At 34.5% G+C, this 19,729-nt stretch overlaps 1 protein-coding gene across 1 annotated transcript in view; it reads left to right on the forward strand.

Annotated features, from left to right (window-relative positions):
- Positions 1-19,729, forward strand: part of ASCC3 (activating signal cointegrator 1 complex subunit 3) — a 270,969-nt gene that overhangs the window by 131,370 nt on the left and 119,870 nt on the right. The window contains exon 13 of the mRNA XM_059828883.1: positions 3,195-3,329. Within this exon, the coding sequence (XP_059684866.1) occupies positions 3,195-3,329 (135 nt within the window). The remainder of the gene's footprint in view (positions 1-3,194; positions 3,330-19,729) is intronic.

The raw sequence follows: 19,729 nt of genomic DNA on the forward strand, positions 1-19,729 counted from the left end.
TCCTTCTAGCCATATAACTCCCACCCACTCCAAAAAATTCAGGCAGACCTGTCGTGGTTTAACACCAGCCGGCAACTAAGCACCACACAGTGGCTTGCTCACTCCCCCAGCCACAGGTGGGATGGGGGAGAGAATTGGAAGGGTTAAAGTGAGAAAACTCGTGGGTTGAGATAAAGACAGTTTAATAGGTAAAGCAAAAGCCGTGCAGGCAAGCAAAGCAAAACAAGGAATTCATTCACCACTTACCATGGGCAGTCAGGTGTTCAGCCATCTCCAGGAAAGCAGGGCTCCATCACGCGTAACGGTTACTTGGGAAGACAAACGCCATCACTCTGAATGCCCCCCACCCCCTTCCTTCTTCTTCCCCCAGCTTTATATGCTGAGCATGATGCCATATGGTCTGGAATATCCCTTTGGTCAGTTGGGGTCAGCTGTCCTGGCTGTGTCCCCTCCCAACTTCTTGTGCACCCCCAGTCTACTCGCCGGTGGGGTGGTGTGAGAAGCAGAGAAGGCCTTGACTGTGTGTAAGCATTGCTCAGTAGTAACAAAAACAGCCCTGTCTTATCAACACTGTTTTCATCACAAATCCAAAACATAGCCTTATACTAGCTACTACGAAGAAAATTAACTCTACCCCAGCCAAAACCAGCACAAGACCACACTTCATTTGATCTTTGATTAGGAATTTTAAAAAGGTCAGGAGAACTAGTAAGATATTTATCAATATTATGTCAAAGCATGCAAAAATATATTAGTCTAATATGTTTTAACTTAATTACTATTAGTGCTGTGTAAACACCGTTCTCAAAGTTGCTACTTTAGATTTCAGATGTAGGTGGCCATTTCAAAACTAATGTAAGACTGAAATCAAATAGAATCTAAAAGATTAAAATACAGTGTAAAACCAATCAACAAACCTATTATGTGGTTAAATCATAAAACCCCTTAGTGCATATGTGACTCTTTTTTTTCCTTTTTTCTTTTTTTTTTTTTAAGGAATCAACATGTAAAATGGTTTTACACTTCCTAAATCAGGAGTTTCAAAACTACCTGGATAAAATAGACCATTCCTATTTCACCTTAATGCCCGATACTGTATTTCCTCAGTTTTTTAACTTTCGGAATTTAGCTATTTTCCCAAGATGAATTTTTAATCTATTCAGCAAAGAATCAAATTTTAATATGACTCCATTTAAAAAGGAAACAAGCCAGTAAACTATAAAATCAAGTTGATTTTAAAAGTGAAGATTTTTTCAGTCAAGGGAAACTGCTGTTTTCAGTAGTTATGTATTTTTATTCAGGCCTTCTATAGAAAAAAAATTACAAAAAGGTAAATAGACAGGTAATCCTTAAACAATTAATGAAGACAGAAGGGACATACACTGTACTTTGTTGTGTTGTGGACCTCTTAGTTTTTGAAAACATTTTAAAAATATTTTGCCAGTATATTGTTTTTAAGTTAGAGAAAATTTGGTATGTTGCTGTGACAAGTATTTGAGAATATTTCTACTCAGATGAAAGCTTGACAGCTAATAATTGTAGGAGTCACAGTGTTACTAAATTGATGATGGAAAGATGTATCAAATAAGCTAAAACAGGTAACGAGTAATTGCTCCCAGTAAGCAAACAGTTATGCACACATTGTTTCTCTTTTTCTCTCCTCAGTATTGTCACCTGAATTAATTTGCTTGGTTTTAATTGTAAATTTATAATTTATATAAATTTACGACTATGTCTACTTTTATATAAAATTATATTTGCATTATACATTGACAATTAAATTATTAATTTCCAAATTGAGAACAGAGGCAATAATTTGTCTAATTATACCCTAAATACTGCTACTTTGTTAACAATGTTTCATTTAAAGTAATTCAATTTACACTGCAAGTTGATACAAGGATGATAAGGCCAACATTAAACACGCAATTCTCTGAAATTTGACATACCAGTCTTAAAATTCAACTGAAACTACCTTAAAGCAGGAGTATAACTCCATGGTTACATTTTTAATTAAAATTAGATGGACTTGCAAAACAGTGTTTGCCATTTACTCAAGAGCCAGGCACTCAAACTTTTCCATATGTGAGTTTTAATAACACAGAAATTGTCATACTTGATCAAACTGAAGAGTTGTCTGAGCAAGTATGTGGGGTCAATTTAAGCAAATCCTGGACAATACAAAATGCTTAGGGGGACAATATAGAGTGTTTTCCATAGTGTACCTTTTCCAGCAGTATGTGTTTAACAGACATTCAGAACTGTTACTACACTGGAATCAAGTGGTATTTAATCACTTTTCCCTTTCTACACCAGTCCAGGGGGCTTACTGCCATGACTCATCTTAAACATGTCTTGCTGAAAATCTTAATATCAGTTTAAATTGCTTCATATACATATCTAAACGGATAAGTATTAACATCTCATTGATGTTGATGATCATTGAGATGATGATATCATCTTTCCTTTCAGATAGCATATGTGATGGTAATAAGCATAATCAAGTAACAGTGGGGTTGAGTGGATGATACACAACTATATTTCCAAAGCCTACTGCAGACATGGGTACAAATAATTTTTGATTACCACTCAACTCTTTGTTGATATTTTCAGGGAAATGTCCACAGTGTTTCTAATGTATCTTACTGAGTGATAGTATGTGATTTAAAACCCGCAATCATATCTGTTAGTTTAAAATTCATATCCCCATATGTGTTCTGCATTTGTTGGTGCTTAATTTCATTCTTCTCTTTGATTGTTCAGTGGTTTGGGACTGCAATATCCTCCTGAGGTTCTTTATAGTCAGTTTTTGTATCAGCTGTCTCATATATGAAACTTGTCACCTCACTATTTGCTTTCCAGATCATTTAGGATGTGCCAAATAACACATATCTTTACATCAATGGTAATCTTCCTACTTTGTGAAAATGAACTGTTTATTGCCAACAATTGTTCTCAATCTTTTAAAGACTAAAGAATTAAAAAAGAGAACCTTCTCAAAAGCTCTTTGAAAATATTAAATACAATATAGGCAGGATCACTCTTTAATTTCCCTAAAGCAACATTAGTTTTCATCAGTATGTCCTATATTAACTATTTTGTTCCTATAGAGAATATTTTGTAATTAAAGTGTTTTCATTATTTCATTAAGACTTCCGTTATTTCTCATCAGCCCTGTTTCTTTTTATCTTAAGGTGATGGTGTTTGTTCATGCTAGAAATGCCACAGTGCGAACTGCTATGGGTCTTCGAGAAAAAGCAAAAAACAATGGTCATATTTGTCACTTTTTGTCACCCCAAGGATCGGATTATGGACAAGCTGAAAAACAGGTAAGTGAATAATTAGCATTGGTAGTCTTTACAATCCTAGAATTGATGTTTTTATGAGATAGTCCAAGATGGGAACAGATGAAGCATTTTTGAGCTTCTGGGAAGGTATATTTTGCTCTGAAAGTAAGTGTGGAATTGCTGAATTGAATAGAAGAAAGGAAGGAGTAATGGTGAAAGAAGAGAAAGTGCTGTTACTTTTAGTTTTTTAAACAAAAGCTGATAATGTATTGTGGTTTATACAACTTGTACTTAGAGGTCAGTATGGATAAAGTCTAACAGGGCATGCTTTATCAGGTGGAGTTCACTTTTGAAAGAAAGGTATGAAATCCTTTTAATCCAAGAGTCCCATGATGTGCTTTTTCTGTATCATCTTTAACATTTCTTGGGAAGAGTTAAAGAACTAAGTGGTGTAGATAGGCTCCAAAACTAACTTCCCAGACTCAGAGCTGTTTGGTACATGATTGGAACCTTGCAGTGCTGCACTGGATGTAAGTGAATGCCTGATATGTGAGATAGTTGAGGATTTTAATTTATATTTATCATTAACTTAGTAAAGTTATTATCTTAAAGATCATTTATATATCTGAAATTGTTTGATTTCTTAAGTTCAACATAGCATTGGAGGGGGGGGTATTTATAAAAAAGAATTGGACAAGTTAAAGGAGGATGATTTGGTGATCATTGATCACAGTAATCTTCATGTAATCTGCAGCTCAGGAAATTCCTAAACCACCAATTGCCACAATTTGGGAGAGTACATATCTCCTGCTTTTTGCACTCTTTCCCTAAGCATCTGCTACTGTCCACTCTATAAGACCGAAAACTGTCTTAAAATACTAATCTGACCTAGCCTGTAAATTTACCACCTTTCCAAAACCATCTGACTTTCCTCATGAATCAACTAATGGTGGGCAATCAAAAAGTAATCTATCTGAGCGTCAGAAGTGGGAAAGCCATTTGAATCTCACAAGGGTTTAGTCCCCTTAGTCTGATCTTGTTTAAAAATATGTCTATGGATCATAAATTACTAGTATTTTAAGCAGTGGCCAAGTACTTGCCAGCTGAAACTGTGTACATTTTTATGCATTCTCACAGTTCTGTCTTTGTATGAATTGTGTTAGTTGACATTCCAAATTTTTTTCTAATATATAACATACAGAAATAAATTGGTCGGCAACAACTTCTTTTCATCTATTCAAGCAATATGCCAGTATTTCTGCTAAGAGAGTATTTCCAAAACAATTCTTAATTCAGCGTTATATGTCATTTACATTTGGTGATATTAATTGAGGTCTAAAGATTAGAGTTACAGTGTCTTGTTAATAGTCCTTGAAAAATAATGTTCTTTCTCTCTCCCCAACTAAGTAGCAGAACATAGAGGAGATACTTACTCATTGTAGAAAATTTAATGTATGTATAAGATACCTTCTCTCACTGGCACATGTATTGATAAACTCTTAAATATTTTGGGCCCCTGTGAATTAGGAATTTTGTGAGGGTTTTAGATTCTGTGTCTGTCATCAGATGTAATAAATACATTACCGTATTTTATACCTCTGAAGAGAACGTGAAGGGATTCATTCAGACTTATTAATTATGAATGTAGCGTAGACGTTACAGTTGGTAAATTCAAATTTCTGAAATGTAGAGAAAATTGTATTTTAGAGAAGATTTTTTGAAATCAGGATCAAGTATGTTCTTTCTGTCAAGATGCTTCTGAGAGCTATAATAAATACTTTTAAAACTATGCTAAGTTATAAATTGATGTCCTTATATTTCATAAAATAGCATATTAAAAAGCCCCTCTTTTTCTAGTGGATGTTAGTATCTGCTGCATTATAAAAATAACATCAAACCTGAACCTGGAGATCCCATGTTTCTACTGTAACACTGGGAATTAACACTGAACTTTTTCTCATTAGATTTCTTAGAACAAAATCTGAAACTCTTAGTTTATTAAAAATAATATTAGTTTTTTAATGCTAATACAGAAAAAAATACTTTAAGCTCTTGAAAGTACCAGTGCTTATTTAGACACTCAAACTTATTGCTAAAGAAGCTAGGAGAAATTATGTGCTTATTTCAACAGTGCATATTATGTGAGGTATGTCAGAGAAGTATTTGTCCAACTCACTCTGTATTTCAGTGAAAACTACTGCTGTATGTTTAGTTCTTCTCTTCATTCTGGGATTAAATGAATTAGAAAGCATATTCTTATGTTGATGAGAACCACAAGAATGTCACAGAAAAAAACTAAGTTCTAAAACTATTTGGAATACAGTTTATTGCTACCCATGCTTGGATAGTGATTTAAGGTAGCATTTATAGTACAAATTAGGAGAGTGGTAGATAAGATGTCCTATAGGTTGGTTGGCTGCATATCTGAAATAACTTCTTTTTCTAAGGGTATTTATGCATCACACTGAAATCTAGTTCCTAAGATTAATTACTAAGTAAAATAGCAAATTTCCCTGCTTTCTTCTGTCCCCTACATCCCCACCCCAGCATACAAACATTTGTTATGAATCCCAGCATCTGTTCTAAATCAAATTTTGAATTGTTTGAGAAATGTAGTTCCAAATGTTGATCTGTGTGAAAGACTGTAGAAAAGCTGACTTTGCTTTAGAAGTTACTTACAGAAGTTTTCTAACTTTTGTAATAAAGCAAAATGGCCTTCATTGTAATTAAAAGCAAATTAATTCTTCTCTTATATTTCATAGGACTCTTTTATCCTTTTGACTACTTTCTGCATTATTACGATAGCAGAATGTTTAGGGACTTGCATGTTATAAAATGTAATTGAAGAAGCATGAAGAACTATTTCACATACAGCGATACAGCCAGAGACGATAGTTCTCATTATACTACCTCAGATTCATAGGAAGGTAAACTAATAAATAATAATTAAAATAATTGAAAGATTCCCAACAAAATTCCACTAAATTAAGTAGTTATTTTGACGCTCAAAAAATTTCACTGGGTATTCCCTGAAACATTTAAAAACTGGCACCACAAGAAGTGTAGTCGTATGAAAGATATGATTATTCACCATTGGAAATGCCTGAATCTTTTATTTCAATTTTTTTTTAAATGTAATGAGCAGACATTATGACAAGAAGTCTTCAAACATAGAATAATATGAAGCATGTAACAGTGTTGACTGCTTTTTCTTCTGAAGTTGTCAGTGTCAGATTTGTGATATGAGTGAGGAAAGATTCTCTTTTGATTTATATTTTAATTATGAAAAGCCCATTTCAAATCAGGGTATTTTTTTAATAAACTCATTGTCTATTCCTTAAAGTAGTTGTCTTACCATCTTTAGATCATATGCTACCTGCTAAAATAACACATTCAATCAGCTGTCTGTTCCCAGTAACCCTCTTCCATGAGGGAGTGAACAGGTGGTTGGCAGCATTTGTCCTGCTAGGGTATCCTGGTTTTGGCTAGCCTCTTTCCTGGCTGCTCTTCGCCTTGAGCAGGAAATCCTGGAGTCATTGTACTGTAAAAGGCATTTTAAAAGGTGTACTAGTCTACACTGCATCACAAGGAAGAATCAACTGTGTTTGTAGCATTTCTGACTGCTTCAGAAAGTAATGTGTAAAAGAATGTGTTTGGATGTGATTTAATACTTACTACTTATCGATATAGCAGGCAGATTACATCTCTGAGGCAGTGCGATGTACCATGTTGGAAAGGACAGGCAGGGAAGAGGGGGAGTTGTGCTCTCAGTTAGAACATCGGCTGTGCAGAGCTCCACAGTGAAACTGGACATGTGCAGCTGCTGTCTGGTTCAAGATGAGAGCAGGAAGGAATGGACAAGGAGGTTGTGGTTGAGGTCTGTTATGGACCACCTGCGCAAGGAGAGGTAGTGGATATGACTTACTAGGAGCTACTGGCAGAAGTCTCCTGCTGGCAGGCTTCGTTTTCATGGGAGATTTCAACCATCTAGGAGGTTCCTGGAGTGTGTGGAAGATAACTTCCTGACACAGCTGGTGAGTGAGCCAACTAGAGAAGGCGCCCCACTGGACCTGTTTGTGAGCAGAGAAAGACTTCTGGGTGATGTGATAACTGGAGGCCCTCTTGGGCGTAGCAATCATGAAATGATAGAGTTTTCGATTCTTGGTGAAGTAAGGAGGGGGGTCAGCAGAACTGCTACCTTGGACTTCCAGAGGGCAGGCTTTGGCCTGTTTAGGAGACTGGTTGACAGAGTCCCTTGGGAGGCAGTCCTGAAGGGCAAAAGAGTCCAGGAAGGCCGGACATTCTTCAAGAAGGAAATCTTAAAGGCACAGGAGCAGGCCATTCCCATGTGCCAAAAGATGAGCTGGTGGGGAAGACTGGCCTGGCTGAACAGAGAGCTTTGGATAGAACTCAGGAATAAAAGCAGAATTTATGACCTTTGGAAGAAGGGGCAGGCAACTCAGGAGGACTACAAGGATGTCGTGAGGTTTTGCAGGCAGAAAATTAGAAGGCCCAAAGCCCAACTAGAACTTAACCTGGCGACAGATGTAAAAGACAATAAAAATGTTTCTATAACTACATTAGCAACAAAAGGAGGGCTAAGAAGAATCTCCATCCTTTATTGGATGCGGGGCGAAACATAGTAACAAAGAATGAGGAAAAGGCTGCAGTACTTAATGCTTGCTTTGCCTCAGCAGGCAAAGAAAAAAGAGCAGCTGCTCAAGCAGGGAAGAACTGGAGACAACTGTTTGGTTGGCAAACTGGATGGCAAGTTTGGGTGCAGTGATTAAGCTCAGTGTTCAGAGGAAGGCTGTGATGGTAAACAGTGAGAGTTAGGACTGTATTCTTAAGGAGAGCAGTCTTCGGCTTATTCAGAGAATTGCATGGTAGAACCCCCTGGGAAGCTTCCATGAAGTTGAAAAATCTCTCTGCTTTCACACAGAAGAAATGGCTTAAATAGGGAGGAGTTCACCTTCACTGAAAGTAGTGATGACTTAGCATCATGATGCAGGAAGTGGGAAAGAAACTGGGAAAGAGAGAGGTAATGAAAATTAATATTTAAGTTGTAAGCTTAGCTTTAAATGCTATTAATACAAAATGTAAATAAAATATTGCCACTATATACATTCATGTGAAATGTACTTTTTATTCTAAGCAAATTCCCAAGGGAATTCGAACTCTCATATGGGGAAACTACTCTTTTCTTTTAACATGAAACTGTAAGCATCATCCTTTTTCAAGAAAAGCTGTAGAAACAAGTTCAGTATGACTTGAATGGTATACACACTTCCAAGTGTTCTTAGATCTTATAAAGCAACTTGAAGCATGGAAGTGTAATGTGAGAAATTATGGAATCTTCCCCAATAGTTGAAAAGTTCTTAAGAATTAGTACCTAGGAAGAGTGCAAAAGATGAGGCCAAATGCAGCTACAAACTAAGCTGGTGATGGTTGTCTTCGAAAGCGAGACCAACAAGTATGTCTCTTAATAACAGAACTAATTTATAACCAGGGACTGATAAGAAGGAAGAGGTGTGAATACCATAGCAATGAATGAGGGAGAATTGTGTTCTCCAGCAGAGTTCACATAATGTTCTTGCTGCTGATCTGAGTCTTACAATGACTATCAAGAGACAGAATAATTCATTAAATTCTTCCAGTGATCAGTACATGTGATATCCACATTTTACATTAATGCAAATTCGCATTATTTTACTTCTTATGCATGTAAATATGACCTAGATCCTGGGGAAAAATATTATTGTTATTATTGTTGTTCTTATTATTATACAAATTATATACTCCAGTGTACTTAAGGACTTCTTCATTGACATACATAAATAAATTAGTAATGGGAATATTAAAAACAGAGTGAAGGCCTAGTCGTAATAAAGACTGTGGCAAAACATCACCAACAACTTTTCCCTACATACTTCCTTTTGTCCTCTTTCAGGATCCATTCAACAAAGTTCAATTATTTTAATTTTACTCATCATAAAAACTAGGTATTTCATTGGTTCTGTGTCTGTTACCTGATAAATGTTACCTACAAAAGGAGGTTTTAAGATATAAAGGACATCTAATTGTTCTCTGTTCATAGGAAACTTGTTGCTGTTTAAAATAAAAATGCACATCATGTATTGAAATCATTAAGTCCCAGCATATATCTTTGAAGTATATTTTTATTTATATACAGTTATTACAATAAGGATACTAATCAAATAAGATATATACTCTGCCAAGGCAGCAACTCTGCATAAACAATCATCAATATCATCAAATGAGTAATATGCTAGCAACATTTTGCTGAGCAATTAAGGCTAACACATTAACACCTATGAGTACACCAAAGATTTCAGTGATTAGAGCATGTGGGTGTTTGTTATTAAAACTATTACTGTTCAGTCTAAATTTTCTTTTTCTTTCTTAGCAGTAAATATTTCTAATAGAAGTGACTATAGTAACAGCAGTAATGTACGTGCATCTTACCAAAGGGCTTTATAATCACAGGTTTTGTCACAGGAACTTTCTGCACTAAAATTTCTACAGATTTCAAAGTGTAACAGATAAAGACACAAGGCACAGTGAAGTCAGGCTGGATATAAAAATATTTTTTTTTCCCTTAACTTTCTGTTCCCCCTCCAATAAACCCATCCTGTAATTAAACACCTAAGGCTGGAATAGCACTATCTGAAACATGTGCAATACACATCTACGTTCAGGTAACCTGATAGTGTAGGAATTTTCTTCTCAACTGGTAATTTTAATACTGGAGAGATTTACTGGCTAAGGTAAGAACTTCAGTACCACATAGGTGTACAGACAGAGTCTACATATATGGGCGTAAGTGGCTGTCACGAGGAATTAAAACTGTTCAGTTTTCCACCATTAAAACTGTCAGAAATAAAAACATCGTTATTGCAGCCAAGTGTGGTTCTGAACAGAACGAGTCAGAGTTGTAGAAACACTGCAGAGACACACTAATGGATTTGTAGGTTTTGTGGACGAGAAGGAGCAGCTGTTGTGAAAAGTTTATAATGTGATTTGGAGAACTGCGCAAAGCCTGAATTTCTGTTTGAGCTCCAGCAACGACTTCTAACATGTATATAGCCTTGATGTGTATCATTCTTAATGTCTGAATTGGCCTGTCTACTGCTCTAGACCTAGGATCTCATGCTGGTTCTCTTCACTAATTTAAATTTTTTCACTGTGAAAGTTCTTAATCATTTAAATAATAGCAAATTGTTATTAGGGTGTCATGGTTTAACCCCAGCTGGCAACTAAGCACCACACAGCCACTCACTCACTCCCTGTGGGACGGGGGAGAGAATAGGAAAAGTAAAAGTGAGAAAGCTTATGGGCTGAGATAAGAACAGTTTAATAAATGAAATAATAATAATAATTGTAATAATAATTGTAATGAAAAGGCAAATAACAAAAAAAATATATAAATAAGACCCAAGAAAGACAAGTGATGCAAATGAAAACAATTGCTCACCACCCTCCAACCGATGCCCAGCCTGTCCCCAAGCAGCGGTCTCCTGGCCAGCTTTTCCCCTAGTTTATATACTGAGCATGAGATCATATAGTATGAAGTGTCCCTTTGGTCAGTTGGGTTCAGCTGTCCCAGCTGTGTCCCCTCCCAACTTTTTGTACACCCCCAGCCTACTCACTGGTGGGGTGGGGTGAGAAGCAGAAAAGTCCTTGACTCTGTGTATTATCTGTATTGTATAATTATATAATTATTATATATATTATATAATACTTCTGTATTATCAACACTGTTTCCAGCACAAATCCAAAACATAGCCCCATATTAGCTACTGTGAAGAAAATTAACCCTATCCCAGCCAAAATTAGCACACAGGTAAGTCAAGCTACTCAGTAAGTCTCTTAATAGCAAATTTCTGGTGGCCAGTAGAATATACTGGGAAGAGCATTGATACATACTCTTTAAGCATTTGCTGTTCAGAGAGACTGCTGCTCTAGACAGACTTTCAGTCTGACTTGGCACAGCAGTTCTTATGCCTTATACTATAAATCAGATACATCTTATGCAATAAATAGAGTATTAACATGATAAAACACATGACTTGTAAGACCTTTTCAGGGTTCTTTTTAAAATCCATTTTCAAAACACGACCTAGGTTCTTTGTTCCCAGATATCTCAACGCTCAAACTGTAGGTTAGCCAAATGGCACTACGGAACTGACCTGTCCTTGCAATCATTTACTGTTTCTTCACGGTGCTTCTGATTTCCAAACTGTACCTTTAATCAGCATGATCACATTTTAAATTTTTTATCACCAGTGCAAATCTGAAACATCCATGGGTCAAACTGGATCTCTGAAGAACTTCATTAGACATTCTGTCAAGTCAAAGTTTCTATATACAATTAATTTCTTTGATCATCATTGCCTAATTTTAATCTTCTTAATAAGTGAAATTCATTTTATATAGTAGTAAATTCCCACTGCCATACCATATAAATGAAATTTCAGACAGAAGTCTAACTGTATTATATCAATACTGTGTGATGCAGAGTGATTAATTTAAGCTTCATAATGATAATATCATGTTTGTTTGACAAGAGCTATCTTGTACAAAGGGATGTTTATTGGCACAGTTCCCAAAATTATCAGACTGCAGGCCATTCAGTCTTGTGATTTCATTTGACATGAAATTTAGCAATACCTGGCAGAGAATAATCTTGATAATGTAATACAACCCTTATTTTGTATTCTGTATACAGTGTTCACTATAATGGATGAAGATGTTTAGAAACATCTGAAATCCAGCGTATGACTTACAAGAATAAGTAATGCCCAAATCATGCATGTTCTAGTCTAGACACAGCAAGTGTAAATGAAGGCTACTTGAACACACAGGAGGAACTGAAAAATAGAATAGTTAAAAGTATTGTATTCTTTGCTGGCCTTTAAAATTTGAAAGCAGTTTTACTAATCCTCTTAATTATCTGTCAAATATTTTTAAATTACTTGAAATTCATTTTTAGAGAACATTAATCAAATATTTGATGTGTAATCATTTGTTTGACATTTAATTATTTCAGATCAAATCCTCATTTTATTTTTGTTTTACAAATAACATATCTAATATTTGATAGGCCATTAAAAAACTATAAAAATAAAATGTGGATATGTATTCAAACACATTAGGCTATATTAAATGTCAAACCTATATTGAAGTTTCCTATTAGTTCTATAATTACTATATTTTTTAACTTTTGAAAAATATTTGCTAATTATCTCTCCGAGAATTGAATGAAGTTCTTTATATTTCTTTCATGGAATATTTTATTCAGTAGTTCTGCTTAAAGGTCAGAGACAAAATTCATGCGGTCATGTGGTCCTAACAATTGACGGGTTAAAGAATATCATGTTCTGTATAGAGTGATCCTACTTTTTTAATGAATCCTGAGCTGTGGAATTTGGTATTAAGAGGGATTTAGATGGACATTTAGGTTTTGGAGAGGCCTATTTACAGACAAATATATTGTGAACAATAGAAAAATGTTGCCTTCAGGTTTTTTTAGCAGTATTCCTATTTATTAGAATTAACTAAGCGTTAAATATTGTAAACTGAAATAAAAAGCTGACAGAAAAATTAAACAATTTTTTTTGGTTTTGCTTTTCCTGACCTTTAAAAAGGAAAAACATTTGAAGTTTGATGTATTTTTCTGTTATGATGATAGTTACTTTTTTTTGCCACTCTAGAAATTGTATTTGCACAGCTTTAGATTTGTAGTTTTATTTTCTATTTATAGTTCTGTGTATTCCAGTACATTGTATACAGTCTTCTGGTATTTTCTAGTGTTTTTATTATGAATCAGAAAGTATAAAATATATGGTATAGATTGAATTTTGTTATCAGCTATCTTTCTGAAAATCAGTCTCTGATCCAAGGATTTCAGATTTGTTGGCTTGTCTCTTGAGCTCTGATAGTTACAGCACTGAGGTAACAAGCAACTGCTATCATGTGAAAAATAAAATGGACTTTTTTTTCCCCCTACTCTATGGGCTTGATCATATATTCTGTTTTATTTATCATGAGCTTCAACTTGATATGGAACAATGCTTAGTTTTATCCTGTTTATCACTGGAAAGCTGCCTTATGAATATTTGTTCTACTTCCAGAAGGTGCACTGTGTTAATAACGGGAATCCTAGAAGCAAAAGGGGTTAGCAAACCTTTTTCTAGAATTATCTCTGAGGTTGCAAATACCGCTGGCAGGGGTGATGATGTTTTTGTTCAAGGAACTACAAAAAGACATTTTATGCTTTTGTACACAACTTTTCAGCAATTTCAGAGTTACTCAGGTTAAAATCAGTAATGGATTTCATCACTGTAAATGTAAGATTTAATGGCTTTTCTTACTAATCCTCCATGGAAATGCTCTGATAAACTGTAGGATAATGTGTTACCTATAGCATCCCCTTTCATTGTTGACAAAATTTCCTATTAAATACAAAATGCATTTAGTAAGATCATTTGAAATTTTTGTCGTATTTATAATATGATTGAGCTTCTTTCCTTAAATGAAGTCTATTGCAGCCTTCTGCAAGGTAGTGCGGTATTTGCATTCAGTCAATTCAGATCTTAAGGTAAAAACATTTTTCAAAAATGCCTTCTCTATTTGTGCTTGTAAATGCAGAAACTGAAATTCAAAGTTGTATAGTTTAAAAGAATATTTTTAATTGTTAATTTGATTTAAATCTAATATTATTTTTTTATGTCTTTGATTAAAATACACTGAAAATTTCTTTCTCCCTGGGATATGGGAACAATATTAGGCTAATAGAGGTTCCTTGATGTCAGATTATGACATTACTTACTGTAATGAGTGGCTCTAACAAGTTATTTGGTTGATTCTGTAGTCATAGAAGTTTGCATAGTCAGTAGAAGCATATGCGGGGTTTTTTTCCTTAAAATTGGCATAAATGTTGATATTACTGTAAAACTAACTTATTTCAATATAAATAAGTGAATGTATTAAAAGTATAATATATTTAACCATTTTCCTATGCATTTTAACCTCATTCTGGAGCACTGACAGAGAGAAAAGCCATGCAACATTCTTTTTTCCTTTGGCTGTGAAAATCTTCAGTTAGCTGCTAGAATGTTTTAACCTGTAATCCAGGTCAAGAAGTGTAATCCAGGTCAAAAGAAAAAGTTTGATGTGTCTTTTCACAGTAGTTATAAATTGATAGCTTCCCTGGGTAAGATGATTTCAACTTGAAATCTCATTGTTACAAAGTATGGATGGATATTGAATAGCTATGCTAATAGTAACGAAACACATTTCAAAAGAAAACTTCAAAGCCATTTGGGAGAGAAGAACAAAACCAAAAAAAAAATCAGTATGATTGTGTTCATATTCACAAGTTTGGGAAACAAGACTACACTCTTTTCACTTCAGCAACACAGCCTACTACCCACTTTTGATTTTTGCCAGTGCTTGCTTTCACCATGTGTAATGAAGTTCAGGTATATATTAAAAATAAGGTTTCTTGAGAGGATAAAGCTCCCTTTTCTTTGTATTTTCTTCTGTCATGTAACAGGTTCAAAGGCTGGCAATATCTGGTCACTTCTGAACACTACAGCAAGAAGAAACTGTAAGATAATGTTAAAGTCAGCATAGGTGCTCTCTGCCCTAGCTCCTCTTCAGCCCTCCCTCAGAGAGCTTGGTTGGCTCAGCTGTTCTCAGCTGCTTTCATGCCCTAGGGCTTGTTCCAGGCAAGAAATTAAAGAAATAAATGCTTAATTTACTAATGACCCCTAGCTCTTGCATTCCTTTTCCAAGATGTGCCAATTAGTTCTTGGCTGCAGTGCATAATCTTGTGCAATATGTTCACAGTGAGACTGTAGACAATAATCATATTTTTCAGGCACCTTTTCTTCATAGGATGCACCAAACCATACTAGCAAATGGTTCTGGTTACATGCAATTTAAGCAGCTCAGTATGGAAACCATATGCTGACTAGGAAATAGTGTTTAAAGAGAACCTGTCTACTTAGGAATTCATTTGTCAAGAAATAATGTAGCTACAGTAGTTATTAGTAATGAAGAGTAATGATTGAAAAGTTAATAAGAATTTGTGGGTTTTCTGCATTTTGCACTGACAGTGAATGCTGCTTGTTGATGATCAGTTGTACTTTGTATTTCATGGTAATTATTCTTAAACAGATTTGATACTGTTCAGTGATTGACATTCTCTTAGAAACTATATTTGATTTCTTTTACAGGAACTAAGCAGAGTAAATTTTCCAAGGTCCAGTGAATTGTATTTGATTTTAGTTTTTTCTCTAGCATCATAGTTGTATATAAAGGATCATTGCAAAAGTCTCAAAGTACTATTCTTTGGTGTTGCAAACGAAGGAGATAATGGATTTTCTGAAGTGGTTGGTCATTGCTTTAAAGATGCAGGCCATCACAGAACACCCTTTGTAGTTGCCTTTCCTGAAATACAATTCAGAACAGAACCTGTAGTTCACAGTTATCCTGTAGAATAAATCTATGTGCTTTCTTTTAAGGTTGCTTGATGTTTTTCCTTCAGAATATCACTATTAACTGACCATGTTTCTTTTGCTCCCTGAGGATTCATGTGAAGGTATTTATTTATATTGTAAAACAATAAATGTACAGGATACATTTAGACTGTGAATTTTTAAAAATTGAAGGTTTTGACCTGTCATAATTGAAAAATACTTGTTCATCAACACCTGATTTGATAGAAAAGGTCACTGCAATATGGGAAACTATCTCACACTGTCTCTTTAAAAACATGAATAGAATAAGTGCAATTACATAAATTCATCTGTTGCATGAAATATTTTGTTCACTTACCTGTTGATATATTTCCTCCTGTTGAACCCAGACTGTGGCAAACATTAGATTTGGGGTTTTTTCTCAAGGTACATTTAGATGCTTGGTTCAGTTTTTCATTTTGAAAACATTATTTTCTTAACAGATGGAGAAAAATATTAAAATTCACTTCAGTTCATATTCTTAATTTCATTTATTTTCATAATAAGCAAGCTTTCCAAATACAGTTTAGTTTGATTATGGTTTGATGGAATTGTTTAGCTATGCATGCTCACTGTTTCAGTTGTCATCCATTTTCCACTTCCAACTCCCCCATATACCATAATTTAGGCAAATTTGGTTGGGCTTTTTAACTGTTCCTTTGTTTGCACAATGTGTAGAGTAGATAAGAACTGGACAGAAGCATTTTTGCGCTGAAGCTTGCAATGACATCTAGTTAAAATTAATTGTGAAATAGAGTAAAATGAGTGCACACTTTTAAGAATTTTAAGTAAGAGCAATTAGAAGCAACCATTAAGAATGAGTGAATTAAATTTGATCCACAGTCTGTTAATACCACATACTGAGAGGAGAGGTGCTTTGGAGAAAACAAAATAGGTTAAAAAGTAATTAAGCATACTTTCAGAAAGTTGTACAGATTTTTTTTTTCCAGAGAACTGCCAAATATTTATTGCTGTATATTTCTTTTTTTTTGTTTAAATTGTATTATGTGTATAGTCAGACTCCGGTTTTTAGCATATCCTATATATGTTTTATATTATCAACATTTCTCCATAGTAGGAGGCCAGAAGCTATGGGAGCTTTGATTTCTACAACATATAGTTTTATCTTCTAGTTGTTTTGAATTCATCTTAAGCTCCTTTGAACTGGAATTTCAAAAGTCAACCAAGATTCAGAAGAATCCCTGCTTATTGGAAATCATTGTCCTGGAGAAAAACATTGTATTGTATAAAACCACAAACAGCTATGCTTTAGGATGTACAGATACCATTGTGTATCACCTTTATCACTGTAAAATTATAATTTTGCCTAAATTTGACAAATCTCTTTTCAACTACCTAATTATTTTAGAAACCTCTTTCTGTTGTTAGCAGATTGTTATATCAAAAACAACAGAGACTGATTACAGAAGATTTCCAAAAAACATAAAAAGCTAAAAAACAGTATTCTTTTCATCCCACTACTGAGATTTTGAATGGGCATCATATAAATGTGTAATTGGATACATCTTTGTACATGAGCCATGTTAGTAATTTTTGGATCATTTGACCAAAAGACAGGACTACAACTAAAAGTTATGTATTATGCTAGTGGGAACTATACTAACAGCATCATGGTTTTGACAAGGCTAGAATATACACAAACTGTGCATGAACTATAATGAAAACTGGTAGGCAACAAAAATGGAGCTTATTCTGTATTAGGGAATGAAAATAAAATTGCTAAAAAAACGGGAGGCAGATTTGGAAGTATATGGCTTGTGAGAAGCTGCTGGAAGAGTGCAGATAGGAAGACAGCAATACTAGGAGACTTGTGAATTTCAATGCTTAAGTATGAAATCTTAGAAAAACTAAATGTTCACCATCCCCATCCCACCAAACAGGCCTTCATCTTTGGACAGTATCAGTACAAGCAGATAAACAATTAATTTTAGTCAATAAAGCTAAAAAATCAAAAATATGGAAACTTCTAGAACTTAAAATTTAAAATTACAAGAAAATTGTTAGGATTTTGGTAGAACAAGGTCTTAAACTAATTCATTTTTAGTGCTCACATAAGACATACTGAAAAACACTGACACTGGAGTGAGTTTTTTCCTAGGATATTTCCTTCCTGTCAAATACTAACTTTACTTACTAGGTCAACCAACTTGACTAAGAAGCAAGATTTGGTTTATGATCTCGTGTATGGCTATTATGTTCACAGTTGCTGTGGAACCAGCTGAATCTGTTTCTTCTCCAAGCAACAGTCATATATAATATATATGCTAAATATTTTAAGAAATTCTAAAAACCCAGGAGTGCCATCTCCTAGTATTTACCATACTCCAAATGGAAAAGCCATTTGAGATTAATACTGTCAACACTTCTAATGCATTCTCTAGAACGGGATATTAAGAGATATTAAGAGAGTATTAAGAACTAGGGTGATACTTCTAGAACATTTGGACACCAAATGTGTGGGATGAATTGGAATGCATTTCAGGGAGTGGTTTTATTCAGCTTCAGACTTTTGTTGGGTAAAATCATTCCTAACCTGTAAGGAAAACTAGAAAAACAACAATAGACAAGCAGGACAGATCCTGTTTTGACATATTTGCAGAAGATGTGCATATGGCCTGAAAACTTCTCCAAAAAATTTACACAAGACTTTCAGATTTGAAAGTTTTTTGGCTTAGAATTTATGTTTCTTGGTATAGTTCACATTTAAAACAGTTCTAATTAGACAAGTAAAACTTTTCAGCATCATCCTGTCTTTGCGGAAGAATATTTTGTTCTTTTGATAATCAATAATAGTTAGGAGAACTTAGTAAAGATTTTGAATATTTTTTTAAGTCAGAAGTAGTGGAACTTAATCTGTGATTACTTTTATAGATTTTATATATTAAAACCAGTATGTGATTATAAGCATTATGGTATCTTGCTGTATCTATATTGATATCAACAATTAGTTAATCAGCCATTGGTCCTTTTTAATTCTAATAAGATATATAGTTCTTTGTTACCTCTTTAATAAAGAATGGTGTCAGCATATAGTGGAGTTGTCATGTTTGTGACAGTGCTTGTGCAGCCAGGGTACCCCTTACCTCTATGCTGCCCAGTATCTCACAAGTAAGTTTCTCACATTTATGTTTTGTGCCCTTTGCAATAGAAATCAAAATGCTAATATATTTTTTTGTGTGCCAACCTTCAGATATCTGATCTGCCCAGCCATTTAAAAATGTCTAATGAAATATATTTGAAGCTTTACTAAAAATATTTATCTGTACATAAGTTTTGCTGTATTGTGATGGTTTATTACCTCTGTAAGAAAACTACATATGTGATTTCAAAAGTTTATGCACAACTTCTCTGGTGAATCTTTTCAGTGACAGGAGGCAGAAATTGCAAAAATGTGAATTGCTGAGACAGATGTGAACATAGGCCAGCAACTTCCCTAAATAGTGGAAGATTTTGATGAAGCTTAGCAAGGGTTCTAAAAAAAATTAGCCAATTGTCCATGTTTCCCAAAAGATACAAGAGGACTAAGACCAAGATTAAGTTTGAGTAGGTAAAGATAAGTAAAAACATTTATGTTTTAAGTTAGTTTTTCCTAACAATCAAAAAATACCTTCAGATAAGAAAAATAAATAGGGATGTTATATAAATGTGTAGCATAATAGTTGCTACATGGGGAAAAATGTTAGTATACAGCTGCTGATTGTCTGAACCCAGCAAGACCTGAGATAGTCCACCCTGCACATCAGCAAAGTACTTGTGACCAAAAAAGTTTGCAGCGTCTCGGTTCTTTGAGAGTCAATATTTACTGGCTGGCAAATTCAACCTCTGCTTCAGAAATCTTACGCATCAACCTTGAAAGCCTCAAGGTTTCTGATATGT

This window comes from Gavia stellata, chromosome 2 (assembly GCF_030936135.1).
Source record: "Gavia stellata isolate bGavSte3 chromosome 2, bGavSte3.hap2, whole genome shotgun sequence".
In the NCBI taxonomy this organism is placed as follows: domain Eukaryota; kingdom Metazoa; phylum Chordata; class Aves; order Gaviiformes; family Gaviidae; genus Gavia; species Gavia stellata.